Here is a 17,113-nt window from a genome sequence, read left to right as displayed (position 1 = left end):
ATCACCAGACAGGATGACTATGTAATACGGAGGATGCAGGAACATCGCAACACCCACCATTCTTCTGAAAGGGGGGATTCTGGATATGGGCTATAAATATCTGCAGACTGAAGAGCAACACGTGGGACTTCATGACCTTCGTAGGTTCTAACCAAGACCCCACAGGCAACTGAAAACAGTGCAATACCCCAAAAATGATGCCAAGGGCCACAGACAATGCAATCACAGTAAGGCAGTGATGACCCGGGGTATTAAATCAATTTATGAGTTTCATGAATAACATGAACATAGATAAATCACTTTAGCAGTTGATCCGCTACACAAGTCACACCAAATAATTAAAACACTGTCATAGAGGTTCACATGAAAATCTTCTGTCGGTTCCGTCTTCGGGAGCTGGATCTGCAGAAATCTGTGCATATTATTAACTTGTACGCAATGATCACATGTCTGCAATAGTCTGCGGGGGGAAAGATCGTGCTCTTCATCTCGAGCACCTTAGGAAACAGACCTCCACAAATAAGTATATATTATATATATTTTATCATTTTCACAGGATCCTAAAACAGGGCAACATTATTATATACACCATCTTTACAGAACGCGTTGGAAGATTCAAATAAAAATACAACCAGGCTTGGGGGGGGAGGGGAAGGAAACTGATCTGACCAAGTCAGAGATGAGCACATGGAATAAATAGTCTGTGTCCTTCTGGTCACCAATGTGGAGGACGGAATAAGGGGGTCACATTGCAGCCGCTCAGTCTCCCATCTTTACTTTGGAGGTCTAGAATAAGAGAAAGAAAGTTGGTATGAAGAACATAGGGATGGTAAGATTTCCTGCCTCTTACAGCTCAGCAACACCTAGGTGACCTAGAACCTCAGCGTCAGCCATGCGCCAAATACAGATAGAGCCGGTACCACTATATAGAGGATATAGTGGAGTTATGCAATATGCTGCAACATATCAAACCAGTTCTAAGAAAGGTGTTTGATATTCTAGATAACGGAAGGGAGGAGCCATAGAAGATTAATAAGCTCCACCTTCTAACACATCAAAACTTTTGCGGATATTACTGCTGTGACTCAAGACAATCAGTAACCCAGACTGGCAGCGAAATTAGGGATTTATACTGGACACAAAGCCAAAGATAAGCATTCAAACTAGGATAAAGCAACTGCCTAGTCCAGTGGTTCCCAAACTTTTGTGAATCACGGCGCCCTAGAGCATCAAAATATTTTCAAGGCACCCCTAGGCCAAATGAGTCTTATCGAGAAATTCTGAAAAAAAAAAAAAAATAATTAAATTAAGTGCATTGTGTGTATATGTCACAGTTATCTGGTGAGGGACAGGATTTGCTCATGTTTGTCCACATATATTATGATTGGCAGCCACAAGCACTGGTTTTGCCTGGTACATTGACCATAAATAATATGAATTGATCTTGGTCCACCAACCCAAGGCACCCCTGCAAGTGTCCTGAGGCACCCCAGGGTGCCTAGGCACACAGTTTAGGAACCACTGGCCTAGTCATTGTGGTGCATTTAATGCTTTCTGCGAGCTGTGACAGTGAGTAGTGCTAGTATTCAACTGACCCCCTGCACACACCGTTTCCCCCACGCTAGGTTTATGGAGTGAGTTGCAAACATCGTATGCGGCCTCTAAAACATCAAGGCTCGGCGGCTAAATGCAGCGGGCTCCCTGCATTAGCCACGAGAGCCTCTCTGTTTGGGGGAATCCAGATTTCCCCGGCGTGTTGAATAGGGTGAGTGGCCGGAGCTGGTGTTAAACAGCGAGGATCACTTGTTTTTAGCGACCCCCACCATTTAACCCCCTTGCCGGCCATATTGAATACACCCCGTTGTCACTATACTGCTTTCTAAATAGATTCCAGCATCCACAAGAAGATCAGTGAACTGTAATAAGCTCTTACTGCCCAAACAGTCACTAATGCTCTAGGTCAGAAGTAAAATCATCAGTTGACCGAAGGTGTCTGGAGAAACAATGGGACTGGCAATGTTCACACGTACCTGCAGGATTGCCACGATCACACCGAAAAGGCCGATGGCGCTGCCAAATATCTCCACAATGAGAATCTTAACAAAGAGGCTGGCATTTTGGGCATCAGCAAGTGCCGCACCGCTGCCAACGATACCCACGCAAATTCCACAGAAAAGGTTTGAGAATCCCACAGTGAGGCCGGCACCAAACATCGAGAACCCTAAAAACACACAGCAATGATGGGTCTTAACTGTTGTAATAATAGGGGCATAAAGAGAAACAGTTCACGAACAATGCTGCCCTCTAGCGATCATTTAGCAGAATGCAGACCGTAAAAGCAGCAGTAGCGGATTTAAGGTCATTCCTCACTTTGACGGCTCAAAATTAAACACACAGGAATGATCAGACTTAATGGTTGTAATAATAGTGGAATAAAGAGGATACACAAGTCATGAACAATGCTGCCCTCTTGTGATCAATTAGCAAAATGCAAACTGTAAAAGTATCATTGAATTCAAGGTCATTCCTCACTAACCGCTCAAAATGTAGACCCAAATAGTGTGGATTACAGACTAAAATAATGTTACCCAGATTGGACTAAATAAAGCTCCTTACTCCCCCATATCCCACTTCTTCGATCTATCCCAAGACACTAAAGTTTTCTGCAGGTTAATATTGTTGTATTTAAATAGAATAGTAATTCTTCAGTTAGCACTACAGTTTATTTGGTAGAGTCACTTATAAAACTTGCAAATAAAGATGAAATAAATGGTTATTAAAATTATGTGATAATCGGAAACATTTGTACAGCAACAGGATAACACCTTTTGTATACAGCAATGAAGTCTCTTGTAGGACCAATTTCATATAGAGAAGAGTGACATCAGCAACATCACGGCTCTGTGCTGCTGGGAGACCCTGCTATTTTCACTATATAACTCTTAGGGGGGTATTCGATGTCGGGTCACGACTGTCTGGCTGGCCCGACAGCCGCGATCCTGTCCTGTTGTTGGTCTGCTCAACCGAGATTTTGCAATTCCCGGCAGAACGTGTCTGACTGCTTGTGAAGTCAGGCCCATTCTGCTGAGAACCCTACTTAATGCTGCCGGGGAAGACCGCATTGAATAGGGCCCTGCCGCCATTTCCCTCATCGGGAATGGCGGCGGACGATTAAATACCCCCTTAGTCTAAAGGCCCCCATACATTAGGCCGACTTGTCCTAGGGACAAGTCGGACCCAATTTACCTGCGAGCCGCCCGGCAGCTCCCCGGGAGGCTCACATACAATTTGGCACTTGATGTGCCAATTTTTACATGGGATAAATCGCATGCGATTTATCCCATGTAAAAAAAAACCCCGGGGAGCTGCAGGGCGGTGAGGAGTAGTGGGGGCAGGCAGCGGCAGCCAGCGGTGGTGGGGGCGGGTGCGGTGAGCGCTGCTGACCTGGCCGGGCAGTGTACTTACACATAGCAGCAGCGGGGACGGGACGCGTAGTGGCGGCTATTAGATTTTTAAAATACTTGTCAAATGACCGGCCGCTCTCTGATTGGCCGGAGAGCTTTCAGCCAATCAGAGAGCGGCCGGTCATTTGACAAGTATTTTAAAAATATAATAGCCGCCACTGCGCTGCCCGTCCCCGCTGCTGCTATGTGTAAGTACACTGCCCGGCCAGGTCAGTCAGCAGCACTCGCCGGCGCTCAGGGACCCGCTGCCCGCCCCACTGCTCCCCCGGTGTCTGCATGCATATGCCTGTCAGGTGGCAGGCATATGCATACAGGGAGGTCGGACGTGATCGTATGTACTGACCGTCCGACCTCCCTGATCCGGTCCGATGCGCACGGGACCGCGCTTCGGATCGGATCAGATGTCAAACAACTGCGATTTTGGGCCGATTTCACCCGATTATCGGCACAAAGTGCCGAAATCGGATGAAATCGTCCCAAAATTGCATAGTGTATGGGGGCCTTAAAGCTTCCTGCTTCCTCCATTTCCCTCCTCACATGACACAGGCCCTGTCTTCACTAAATCATCATTCATTTTGATATATGCAAAAATACTCTTATGCTGCTGGAGACTGCCCCTTCCAAAATATAACTTTAGCCTATGGCATCTGACTGCCCCCAATCCCCTCCTCACGCCATAGCACAGCCCCTGTCCCACACAGCCTTGTCCTCACTAACAAACCAGAGTGAGAAATCGTGTTCCGATCACACATGACAGTGCACTGACCTGCCTGGTAGTTCTTCACCCCAATAGTCTCCGGAGTTGATCCCGTAAACCGCTGAAACACAAAAGAGATGTTATGGACTCTACACTTTTTGTGTTATTAGACACAAGCATATAGATATACACCTAGTTTGTATTACAGTAAAAAAAAAAAAATACACAATTTTATACCTGAAGAATGTCGCTATCAGAAAGTCAGTTACATGGGGCGTATCCACACCGTCTCAAACTTTGAATTGGGTTCTTTAATTATTCTGACCAGTAAAATATTACTATATAATAATTAATTAGGTGTTAAATAAGACTCATCAAATTGATAAACTCATAAATATTTTGTCTTATTTATATCAGGGTTGCCGACCCTCCCGGAATTTCCGGGAGTCTCCCGAAAATCGGGGCTCCCTCCCGGCCCCCCGGAAGGGTGGGCAACCCTCCCGGATTCAGGGGGGACCCCCGCTGTCCCCCGGATCGCGGCATTAAAATGCCGCAATCCTCGGGTCTCAGAGGAGGGGGCGGAGCTAAAATGACACAATCGCGTCATTTTAGCTCCGCCCCCTCCACGGAGATCACTGAATTAGCTGGTTTAACAGCATGGGGGCGGGGCTTAGTGATGTCACGCTTAAGCCCCGCCCCCTGAGCGGCTTCTGAATCTCTCCTCTCCGGGCTTCTCCCGGAGAGGAGAAGAAGAAAGTCGGCAACCCTGATTTATATTAGTCTTGGTGTAAGAAAGACCAAAAGCTATTGGGGTTATGGCATAAGGAGCACATTTGTCCAATAATTAGGAGGAGTACTTGCTTATAGATATTAGTAGCTATGTATATACTGCACATGGCCGCTCCTGGGTGGAGGCAGCTAGACCTCTGGACCTCAGATCTCATACATTATTCTAAGTGATCTGGTCACATAGTAGGGTCTGAGCCACCTTGTCAGCCAACACTAGCAGGAATACTGCCCGCCAGCTTGGTAGGAGATTGAGCCTCGTGCCTCAGTGCTGTCACCGGTACCTGGATAAGACGCCTTCTACAATATTATTCATAACTATGCAATGACTCTATGGACCGATCCCATACAGCTCGTGTGCACGGTCACGTACACTGCCGCTCACAGGGATACATAGGGACAGAAAAAAAAACCCACATCCTTACCTCGGCCATGTTGCTGATTACAATGGCCATAATGATGCCATAGATCGCCACGGCCTCGCAGAAAATGATGCTGGGAAAACAAGATCAATAGTGAGGATCACACTCAGGACGTTCTCCTAACTAATGGTGGGGCTATAACTGGGGGGGAAGGGGGGGGGGGGGGCTTATGTAACCAATATCTGTACACATAATATATCTGCACTGACACCCTCGCAGGGGCCCGGAACAGAAGTTACACAAGTCTGGGACAGGTGCACTATATATAAAGCAGTATTAAGTAGCATCTTCCCAATACCCACACAGTGTATTGTCTCTATGTTCCTGCCCCACTAACAGGGGACAGATTGGGAGGAGCAGCTGCGGTATAACCAGCTCCCTGGCGATAGCGGTGCACTAACAGGTTATTCGATGGTCGTATATTATTTTTATATTATTCTTTAATAGAGATCGCAGCTTACCTGACCAAGTTCTTGGTTTTAATCCGTGGAGCTTTCACTCCGCCCCCCAGGATACTCGAGCCGGTGATGTAAATGCCCCTAGAACAAGTCGGAAGTCACAATGAGAACAATAACCTTCTGTTTTGAGTGAATGAGCAGATCCACAAATGGTTAATAGCGGGTCACATTGTTCCATAGTACATGAGAGGCACAGGACAGGGCGCAGAGGAGAGTTATAGCCATCATTTTATGTTTGGTGGATATACATAAGTGGCCGAAACATAGATGTCTCCCAGATCCCCTGCACAGCACCACCCCTCACCCCCAACTATTCTCTGTACCCTGAAACGACCACAGGCAGAATGCGCACAGCAAACTGGGTTTATTCAGACCTGATTGCTGAGCTGCTAATTCGCCCAAGCCAGAGTGAAGTCCCGGCTCTGTGCAAGCCTGCAATAAGCTTTTGACAATTTTGCAGCCCTGCGACTAGCTGCAAAATCCATTGGCAAACACTTCAGTGTGTACATAGCCCAGGACTGCGATAGATACAGGCTGATTGGGGCAGAAGTGTACAGCACACAACTTCCCAGAAAACACCTGGCCACGCCTGTTTTTCCCAGAAAACCGCCAGTTGCCATTGCAGGATGGCCTCGCACATGTGTATGAGCCGTGCCCATGCGCGGTCATTCGATTATCCCTCAGCCTGTGAATTTGCAGCATGTGATCGGGTCTGAATAACCCCCATAGCGTCTCACACACAGATGTAAGAATAGACTCTACCTCTAACCTGCAGACCGCATGCTTCATGTAACAGACAGACGTGCAGTAATGCGAGAGGCCGCGTCACTCACCATGCAGCTCCCACTACAGACAGAGAGATGGCCAATCCAATGCCAAGGTTGGCCCACATGTACGGCGATGTCTCAGTCAGGAACCTGCAAAGAGAAGTGCATTAGATACGGCTAAAGGACGCCTAACGGGTGTCTCACATATTAGGCTGTCAGAGGACTATCGCCACACAACAAAGCTAAGCCACTTCTGTAACCAAACCGAGTCAGTGACTGGAGCGGAATAGGGATCATCGAATACATCCAATGAGCATAGAGGTAAGACCTAAAAATGAACATCACATACTTTAACCCTTTGAATGCCAAGTGTATTTGTCAAAACAGGTATGAAAAATGGAATCCCACGAGAGCTAACGGTAAACTTGTCCGAGCAGGATAACATCCAAGACGGTTCAGTTACACATTTTGGTACTTGTTTCCTAGCACGGCCACCCCGATTTACATCGGGGTGGTCGTGTCGGAAAAATCGCGTTGATCGCATCGCATGCGATTTGGTCGCATGCGATCGACGCGACCGACCCGATTTTTTGATTGAATGAAATATAAATCGGGTCCCTGGGACCCGATTTTACATTGGATTCAATGTAAAATATTCCCAACCACCCCAAATTTAACGGCGTAAACCCCACCCCACGATAGACGCCAACCCGAAGCGTGGCGAGCGCAGCGAGCCCGCGAGGGGCGTCGGCGCGCGTCCTCCGACCTTTTCATTCCCCTACTATCCACGTCGGTGTGGAGTTGAGAATAGAATAGTGTGGCGAGCGCAGCGAGCCACCGAGCCCGAAGCGTGGCGAGCGCAGCGAGCCCCGCGAGGGGACGCGTATACCTGTGAAGTTATACACGTCTCTCCTGATTGGGACTCTCCCTCCTGAGTCATGTGACACCCCCGGTGAGCTCCCACTATTCCCGATTACACATCGGCTAGATTCTCCTTTGCTAAGTGTCACGCACTCTCAGACCTATGTGTTTACTACACACATTGCGTTATTTGCACAAGTGTGTTTCCTCTGTACTTTTCTGACAGCGCTTTTTCTTTTTGAGGTTCTGCTAAAAAAAAAAGAAATGATACAAACATTAGAAAATGCTGTCATTCCCCCCATGATCTAGGGCAGTGTAGCTGTGGGTCCATGTAGGATGTGGATCTTCCCTAAGGTGCGATCAGAGCGTTTATTTTTACTATTATCATCATCATACAGGAATTTGCTGGTTCCCTGCCCAGGAATAGTTAACCCCAGCACAGAGCGTAACCTGGTGTCACGAGCCGCTCACAATACACAATGGGCTGCACGTGTCCTGGAGGAACTGCACCCCGGCAGCCGGGTCCCACCATATATAGTGCGTACATAGAGTCTGGGTGCCGGATGACTGCCCGACAATCAGTATACTGACATCGGTGCTCCGACGGGGGATCCCGACTGACAGGGTCTATTCTCCCTTGACAGGTCACTATTGGGGTACCCTATTTAGCCCTGATGCAGGTGTTCTTTCCCCCCCCCCGATACCCGCACTTATTTTGTATTATGATAATCCCTGATATGTAGCCACCTGATCTGTTATAACACATGGGATTGTGGATTTATCCCCGATCCCATGTGTGTTTGCAGAATCGTACGTCCATTTTTGTCAGATAACGACTGCCTCAAATTGGATACTGCGATTAATTGCAATATCAGGCTGTTTTAGTGGTGGGGTGTCTTCATGTGTGTGTGTCTTCGGGGCTAATAAGATACAGCCCTATAAAATATAAGCAGAAGCGTATCAAATGTAGTATGACGCAATAGAACCACATTATACCCATACAAGGAGAGCCGAGCAGCATATCCGCAGTATAATCAGTGTTGCGGTGCACTGTGAGCTCAACCAATCACCATTTCAGTGGTGGGGTGTCTTCATGCGTATACTGGTCTGACAACGCTCCGGGTTTGGAGAAAGTGGTTCCCTCACATCTAAATCACATAATCCTATAGATTGTAACCTTCCTACCTTTAGGTCTGTCTGATCACTGTTGACTCAAATTATAAAGAGCAACAGAATATGCTGCGCTACAAAAGAAACTAAAAAACTAATACCCGTACACTACGTAGACAGAAGTGATTGTACACAGACACCAAATAGTGAGATGGGATTGACGTCCGTACTTTGTAGGACCACCACGTGCAGTGATCACTGCAGATACCTTGGCAAACTGGCCACAAGATCCTGGACAACAGCCGGTGTTATGTTTTGCCATTCCGCCTTACGGTACAGCGATCAACTGTGACACTCAAGGAGGTCAAATCGACCTACAATGTACCGTCACTCCAATTTCATCCCAGCGGTTCCCAATGGGGTTAAGAATGTTCTGTAAAACCAGCCCAATAGCATAACACCACCACCTCCAGGCTTTACTGTATCTACTGTACACGCTGCCATCGGACGTTCTCCCGGCAATCGCCAGACACGTCCATCTTATCCAAAACGGATTATACTTCCACAACACATGTCTGCTGCAGGAACGCACCTGTACTCATTGCTATATATTTATTATATCCCATTACACAGTAAGAGAAGACCCTTCTGTCAGGGCAGGAGCTGCTGTCTCTTGGAAATTACGTTGGTTGCTACTACTAAGGTCCCATTATCGGACCGAAACATCGGTTGAATCGTGTTTATTTGAAAAAAAGATTTGAACTTTGCTAAAAAAGGATTGGTCAATGCCCTCATTGAGGGGGGAGATGTACAGACTACTACATAGACATACATCACATTACACACAGGGAGACCCCTCAGTCAGGTTGGGGCTGGCAGAGGCAGCGGGGGGGTATGTATAGTGGAATACTCATTATAACTAAACACATGTCCCATTACACACAGACAGTGCCCAGCATTGAGGGTCAGTGTCACAGCTTGGGGAACCTGTACCAGCCAATTTAGACACACAGGAACCGGGCTCAGCCAGCCGCACAGCAACCTGCTCTGTTGTGACCACAAACACAGGGGAGAGGCACAGACTGTTTTGGTAAAGACGACTTTTCATCCAGAGAGAATGGGAAATAAGATGCCGGCTCCTTCATTCGTCATCCCCAGGTCACCAGAGAGGTCACTCAAGACACTCTGACCATCTAATTCCTCCCCCAGAAACACGTTTCATATGGGCCTAATTCAGATCTCATCACAGGACAAATTTGTTCTCAAAAACCATGTGCAGAACAGGGGGACAAATGTAACATGTAAAAGTTATGGGGTATACACACACAGGGTTTTTGTAAGCTGTTTTCTAAGCAATCTTATGAGAATCTAACTCTGCACATGTTACATCTGCCTCACCTGCAGTGCAGCACGGTTTTGCCCATTTTGAGAACAAACTTGTCCTGCAATCAGGTCCTATATACACTGCCATATTATACAACAGCATAAATCCTGGTAAGTTCCATGAAGGCTCATGCATTCTTCCCATAATATAAACTGGTAGGTTATTTGCATTCGGACAAAAATAAATTGCCCCTAGTGTATATGGGCAATGAGATTGGTCAGAGGCTCCAAAATGCCACAATTACAGGCCATGTTTTAATGATATCCATGAGTGAACACACATGATTTAATAACATTGACTTAAGTACTAAATAAATCACCTTTGCTCAAACATGGGTCTCTGTAATGGTTACATTACTGCCTCACAGCGCTGAGGTCATGGGTTCCATTCCCACCATGGCCCATGTGTGTGCGTGTACATGTGGTAGGGAATATAGACTGTAAGCTCCACTGGGGCAGGGACTGATGTGAATGTTCAAATATTCTCTGTACAGCGCTGCGGAATATGTGTGCGCTATATAAGAAACTGATAATAAATAAATATCCTGAACAGCTGGGTGTATATTTACTAAAAGGTTGATTTTTGATCATTTATAGATTTCGAAATGATTTAAAAAAAAATAGTTTTTTTTTTTATTTAATATTAATTTTTAAATGTTAGTAAACCTGTTTTAGCACTGGAAGCCCAGCGTCAACCAAGATCGAATTTAATTGTTCTGAAAATTATAAAAATATAAAAAATTGTAAAAAAAAAATATATAAATAATATTTAGGACTTTTAGTAAATCTACACCCTGGCAGAGTTTCGGTACCTTGGTCATAGGGACTGATCAAATATTTTCTGTTAAGCATTGTGTAATATGGGCCTGATTCAAATGTGGTTGGAGTGGCTTCCTTGGGCGCAGCCGTGACAACGCTGTACGGTAATGCCGTATCTATTAAAAGCAGAGGCCACCAACTCCTCATCGGGTACCAGCCACCAGTGGCAGAGGCCAGGAAATCTCCATGCAGCCACAGATATCCATGGCCTGTCCCTAAACGTGACACAGACGGAGGCCAATGCCACCCCATCCTCCAAACAGCTGGGCCCCTTCACACATGCATAGAAGAGGTCCTGCGCATATGCAAAGTACCAATGGTTAAACTCTAACCACATCTGAATAACCCCCCATATGTCTGATATATAAACATCTGCACTAGAACCTATTTTGATCAGACTCTATAAAATTTAGGCTGAAATATTGACACATTATAATCCTGAGAGAATGTATTGTAGTTATAGAACACAGTTCCGTGGTTTGATCAGGGGATAAACCACCCTGCAAGTGATTGGCTGACACAAAAGCCAGAACCTAAGTGATTGGGTGAGAGTGACAGATGGTGCAGGGTCTCTCCTCATTTCAGAAATCCATAGGAAACCTACTAAACGCAGGTTTTTTTTTTTAGGGAGGGTTCAAACTGCTGCAGAGAAGCTTCATATACCCAAATATGCTAAATATCAGGAGACTCCACAGAGACCAATATACAGAACGTTTACATGCGAGAAATATTACACATATTGAAAAAAGTTATTTTAGAGTCAAACAAGAGCACTTACCACGCAACATCAAACCGGAAGCCCAGATCGAATATTGTGTAACAGGTACCTAGAATATAGAGACATGATCAATAGGATTTCTCCGCACAGATATAACAGACAGAGTATGGCCTGTATACATCACTTATTACTATAAGCCGCAAACTATTAACATGTTCTTAGATCTCTGCGACAGTGACCACTGTACACTGCTGATAGGAACAGACCTTACCCGAGTACATGAAGGACTCCAAACATTGGTAGCAAATTATTTCACACAATAAGAAACATGCCAGCCTGGTCAGGGTCATGTATAAAAACGGCAGAGACCCTCATGACACAGGGGTGAGCATTGGAGTACATAGCAGGAACTCCAGTGACCGGGTGTGGTATAACACACCGACAGTCGGGATTCCGACAGTCATTACTCCGACGTCGGAATCCGGACTGCATAGCGGGGGGAGCGCAATGAAGCCTCTTGCGGGCACGGTGTTGAGCTGCGCTCGCCACCTATTTTATTGTAGGTCATGGACCCCCACGAGGGAGCAGTCGGGAGTCCGACGTCGGAGTAATGACTGTCGGAATCCCGACTGTCGGTGAGACGTCCGGCACCCCCAGTGCCCAAATCCGTTCGACCTGCTAATGCAGTGGTCAGGGAACTCGGTCCTCATTACCCCACGCAGGGCATGTTTTGCAGGTCTCCTCACAGAATCACAAGTGAAATAAATAACTCCACCTGCGGACCTTATAAAATGTGTCTGTGAGTAATTAGTACACCTGTGCACCTGCTGGGTTACCAGCAAAACATGCACTGTGTGGGGTAATGAGGACCGAGTTCCCTGACCACTGTGCTATTGTCAGGTCAGCCTGGGACTCCACCAGTAAAGGGCGACAGAGGACAGAAGTGTATTTTCCAGGATACAGATGCCCATGCATTAATACAAAGGCAAAACAGGTGACCAACTGCACATTTTAACCTCTGGCTCTGAACCGCTAGTTTCATCATGCACTATCTGTGCTCCATGTACAGAGTATGTATGGTTGTCGGACTATTATCCAAATGTCAATCTTGGGAAGCTGGGTACACACCTAGGGTGGCCAATCCCGGGATTGGGAGGATCCCGGGATTTGGCCCCTAAAATGCCAGGATTTCAATCCCGGGATTGGAGTTTCCAATCCCGGGATTAGACTGCGCATGCGCAGTCTAATGCCGGGCAGCGTCTGAGCGTGTGCTCAGATGCTGCCCGGTTTCTCCCTTACCCGGCAGTATGGCTCTGCGCAGCATGACAAGGCCAGAGGTCACGCTGCACAGGCCAAGCAGCTGCACAGACGCGTCCAGCATGACATCATCGCCCGCCCGCCAGCATGACCTCTGGCCTTGTCATGCTGCGCAGAGCCATACTGCCGGGTAAGGGAGAAACCGGGCAGCATCTGAGCACACGCTCAGACGCTGCCCGGCATTAGACTGCGCATGCGCAGTCTAATCCCGGGATTGGAAACTCCAATCCCGGGATTGAAATCCCGGCGTTTTAGGGGCCAAATCCCGGGATCCTCCCGATCCTGGGATTGGCCACCCTAGGTGTGTACCCAGCTTCCCAAGATTGACATTTGGATAATCCTGGATGCTGACTGCTCACCCGCCCGCCTCCCGGCTGCTCACCCGCCCACACCGCACATGTAAGTAAATATGCGGGGAGGGTTTTTTAATTAGGGAAGCCAATCCCGGGATCAGACATTTTTCAATCCCGAATTCCGAGATTGAAAAAAATGCTCCGGGATTGGCAACCCTATATACACCCCTTCCAATGTGATGGGCACAGAAACCTTCTGACGTGATGATGCAATATAATGATACACTGTACACAATAAGCGGTCCGCTGCACAACAGCACAATGTGTCATTCATTACATGCTGCACATAACATCACATTGGCCAAGGAATGGTCCCATTAGACGAGCAGCAAACCCAAATGTGATCATTAAGTAACTACAGCAGTGAACAATGGATTGGACATACACACTATGCGATGAGCATACAGATCGGAAGTACCAATAGTGCACAATACGTTTAGGTTTATATATACTTGGACAGACACAATCTTTCGGATTTGGCCCTGCACACCACCACAACTGATTTGAAATTGAACAATGGCAACGCAACTGAAGTGCAGACTTTCAGCTTTAATTCAAGTCCATATTGTATGAACGCCAAGTAATGCAACCATTTTTATTAGAGATGTGCGGTTCATGTTGGCCTGGGGTAGCCAACTCCAGTCCTCGGGAGATACTAACAGTTAATGTTTTCCAGGTCTCTTCACAGAATCACAAGTGAAGTAATTAGCTCCACCTGTGGATCTTTTAAGATGTGTTCGTGAGTAATGAGTGCAGCAGCGAGGTTGTGTGAAAAATGTGAACTGTTGGTAGATCTCGATGCCTGGAGTTAGCTACCACTGATGTTGGTTATCCAAAACATGTGACAGCCGATAGACACCAAAAAAAAAACACATGAAAAATTTTTTGTGGTCAACTTTATGACCAATACCCGGCTGACCTACAGAGAATTTGTATATGGTTTTATGTGGACATATGCTAAATAAATTATGCAATTTATGCTACAAAATTTAGAATGCTGTACGTCCAACTCCGCATAAAAGCACAAGCACATTGCTCTACACCTACATATGCACACATTGCGGAATCCAACTTCAGGTACTCTATTGAGCAAATCAGCAATGGAGATACCATACAAAATATGGAGATAGGATAGATGCTAGAGGATAGATGCTAGAGAAACCGAGGGCACTCATTGGAGAGATTGTACAGACCACATATAATGTAACAGGAGCAGAGATTTGAGGAAGTCCTGACAAACATACAGAGGGAGCTCAATGACAATAAGTTCCTCAATCAGAGTTCAGAGTGGAAACAACGATTTGGAAATATAATGAACTCTTGCAATGCCCAAATACCTGACTGCTAAAAAAAGCTGCATGTGTGTAATGTAGTCCTATATATCCCTGCAACAGACTCCAGTATGGTGATGGACAGATACTAAATGATAGAATACAGGTTGAGTATCCAAATATCCATTATCCAAATTATTCCAGAAGTGAACAAAAAAACTTTTTTTTTTGCTAAAAACTTATGGGGACATCTGTAACAGCACTACTGAGGGAATGATATGCAACTGGCACTATATATGTGCAAGACAATGATTGCTTAGCAATTAAAATTCAGTGCCTGAGATTGTACACAAACGTTGTTTCATGTTTTGAAACCTTGTTTTATGCACAAATAAAATATATTTGTGTTTATTTCATGTGTTTGATGTATATGTACAACATAAATGCAAGATACCTCAAGATACATCATTGAAATATTAAAATATTCCGAAATACGGAATAATCCGTTATCCAAAATTCTCCTGGTCCCGAGCATTTTGGATAAGGGATACTCAACCTGTACTACATATTAAACAATAAAAGAGGATAGATCCAAAAACAACCTTTGATTTGCTGGGGTCTGGATTTTCTGTAATGACAGCTTATGATCAGTGCTAAAAAAATAACCTTCAACTGGGAAATTCTGTCCAATTGTCCTTTATTTAGATATAAGCAACATCGTTTTTCATGCATGGAAACCATACTGTATATATTGGGACAGTTGGGAGTCTGATGAAACCAGCCTGGCCCAGATCACAGTCACTGAGAGCACACACTGTTTACTCCCAACAGAGCAGCTCCAGTGTTTTGGGCAAATCTGGTATCAGGAATCTGGTTTATAGGTTACACCTTATTGCAAAATTGCTCGCAATAATTAACGCTCATACAAAGATTACATGATTTTTATCACTTTAACCAAACATTCAACCAGGTGGAAATCTGACCTGAGTCACAGTCTAACGTACAGGCATATTTAATTGGCCAAAAATAATGCCTGGTTAGATAATGCCCAGCCACAGGCATTAGATGGTCTTCCATTAAGTGGGCAGCAGGAAAAGCACTTTATAGTGCAGTATTTCATCAACAATATTTATAAGGTATTCTCTATATCTGTGGTTAAATCTTATGGTCTGAATGGTTGGTACAAGGAGGGAACCTCAGGAAAAAATTAGGACAGGACACAGATTATTCATTCTTTATTTCCAAGAACTAGGCACAAGATGTGCACAGCAGAGCTGGGGATGGAAAATGTGAAGCTGAATAATCAAACTTCCCTCTTCCGGGAAATCACTTCCCCAAAAGCAGAGTAACAAACCCAACCAAAAATGCAAATATTAAATTGACAAAACAATGCATATTTGGCTGCAATTGGGTGAAAACTGGAATGTTTGGCTCCCTGCAACAACCTCTTCCACCTTGAAGCTTGTAGAAGGTGTCGCCATCCGGGGGTATGCAACCAATGGGGGGGGGGGGGGGGTCGTGATAGCGGTCATCAGAGAAGAAAATATTACAACATTCCTGTATGGTCCAGGGATGGAGATAAAGACAACAATGGTCCGAACCATACCGGGAGGCTGTAATCTCTCCAACGTCTGGCCGGTGACAGCTGGCACAGAATACCCACAGGATGGGGATGTGCACTACAAGATCTAGGGTGGCAGAGTTTGCTGCAGGGTCTGGCATTCCGGGGTGCGGACAGTTGTGGTTTTTACCAAGTCCCTACAGGGTGCAATGTCAGACTTATAAAGGTAAGCAATGAAATACTGGGGGCCATACGTGCCCTGTGGGGGCCACACTCCCTGAATGACTGCACCCTTGCAGATGGGGGGTAGGCCAACAACCACCCCTGAATGAATGTACCCTGTGGGGGTCCTACACTCCCCTATTGACTGCACCCTGTGGGGAGTCCCAACAGTCTATCATAAGCTGCTTCCTGTGGGGGCCACACTCACTCAAAGGCTTCGAGCTATCAGGGCCCAACAGCCTCTGTTAGCTATGGGAGTCTAACAGTGCCCCCAGGCTGCTCTCTATAGAGTGGCTCAGCAGCCATTCCCCCAACCACTGCTGTGGGGATACTGGAGACAGCTGGCCGGATATTGGGGTGACTGGGGGATCTCTTACCTACGATGATGAGGGTGGCCCAGAAGGCCAGTGTGATCCCGGTGTACAGCATGAGGTGCCCGTTCATGGTGGAGCTGACGGAGGACATGATGATGCTCTGTGCGGCCGCTCGATGTCACACTGACCCGGGAGGAGAGAAGCGCACGGATACCGGGGACAGGTCAGCTGACGCCCTCTCTCCAATCACCTGACTGTGGGACACGTGACTACCTTCCCCGACCGTAACGCTGCGACCTGCCCCCTCAGGCAGCACATACGTCTATCAACGTCATCACGCTGCCTGCGTCTTCTCCGGCGCCATTTTTGTCTCTGGCAAAGCCTTTCCTGGAGCAGATCAGCTCTGACTGCGGTCTCTTCCACAGTGCCACCTCTTCCCGTATTCAATACACACACAGCCTGAGAGAGGCATACAAGTCCTAGCTTACGCTATTAAACTTGGGGGCATATGTAATAGGGTTTGCCTGAGGTGCAGGATGCCGGGCGATCGTTTGCTGCATTTATAAGTCATCATTTATAAATAAAATCCA

At 46.3% G+C, this 17,113-nt stretch overlaps 1 protein-coding gene across 1 annotated transcript; it reads right to left on the bottom strand.

Annotated features, from left to right (window-relative positions):
* Nucleotides 1-239: 239 nt before the first annotated feature.
* On the bottom strand, nt 240-16,800 carry ATP6V0B (ATPase H+ transporting V0 subunit b). The gene is made up of 8 exons (XM_083157446.1): nt 16,587-16,800; nt 11,546-11,594; nt 6,661-6,744; nt 5,831-5,908; nt 5,373-5,442; nt 4,231-4,282; nt 2,031-2,221; nt 240-786 (listed from the first exon to the last, which is right to left on the bottom strand). The coding sequence occupies exons 1-8, from the start codon at nt 16,672-16,674 to the stop codon at nt 760-762; spliced, it is 639 nt and encodes a 212-aa protein (XP_083013572.1). The 5' UTR covers nt 16,675-16,800; the 3' UTR covers nt 240-759.
* Nucleotides 16,801-17,113: the final 313 nt, after the last annotated feature.

Source organism: Crinia signifera, chromosome 8 (genome assembly GCF_055691185.1).
Source record: "Crinia signifera chromosome 8, ASM5569118v1, whole genome shotgun sequence".
Classification (NCBI taxonomy): Eukaryota; Metazoa; Chordata; class Amphibia; order Anura; family Myobatrachidae; genus Crinia; species Crinia signifera.
Note: the sequence above shows the minus strand (reverse complement) of the source record. Positions and strands in the feature narration are given on the sequence as shown.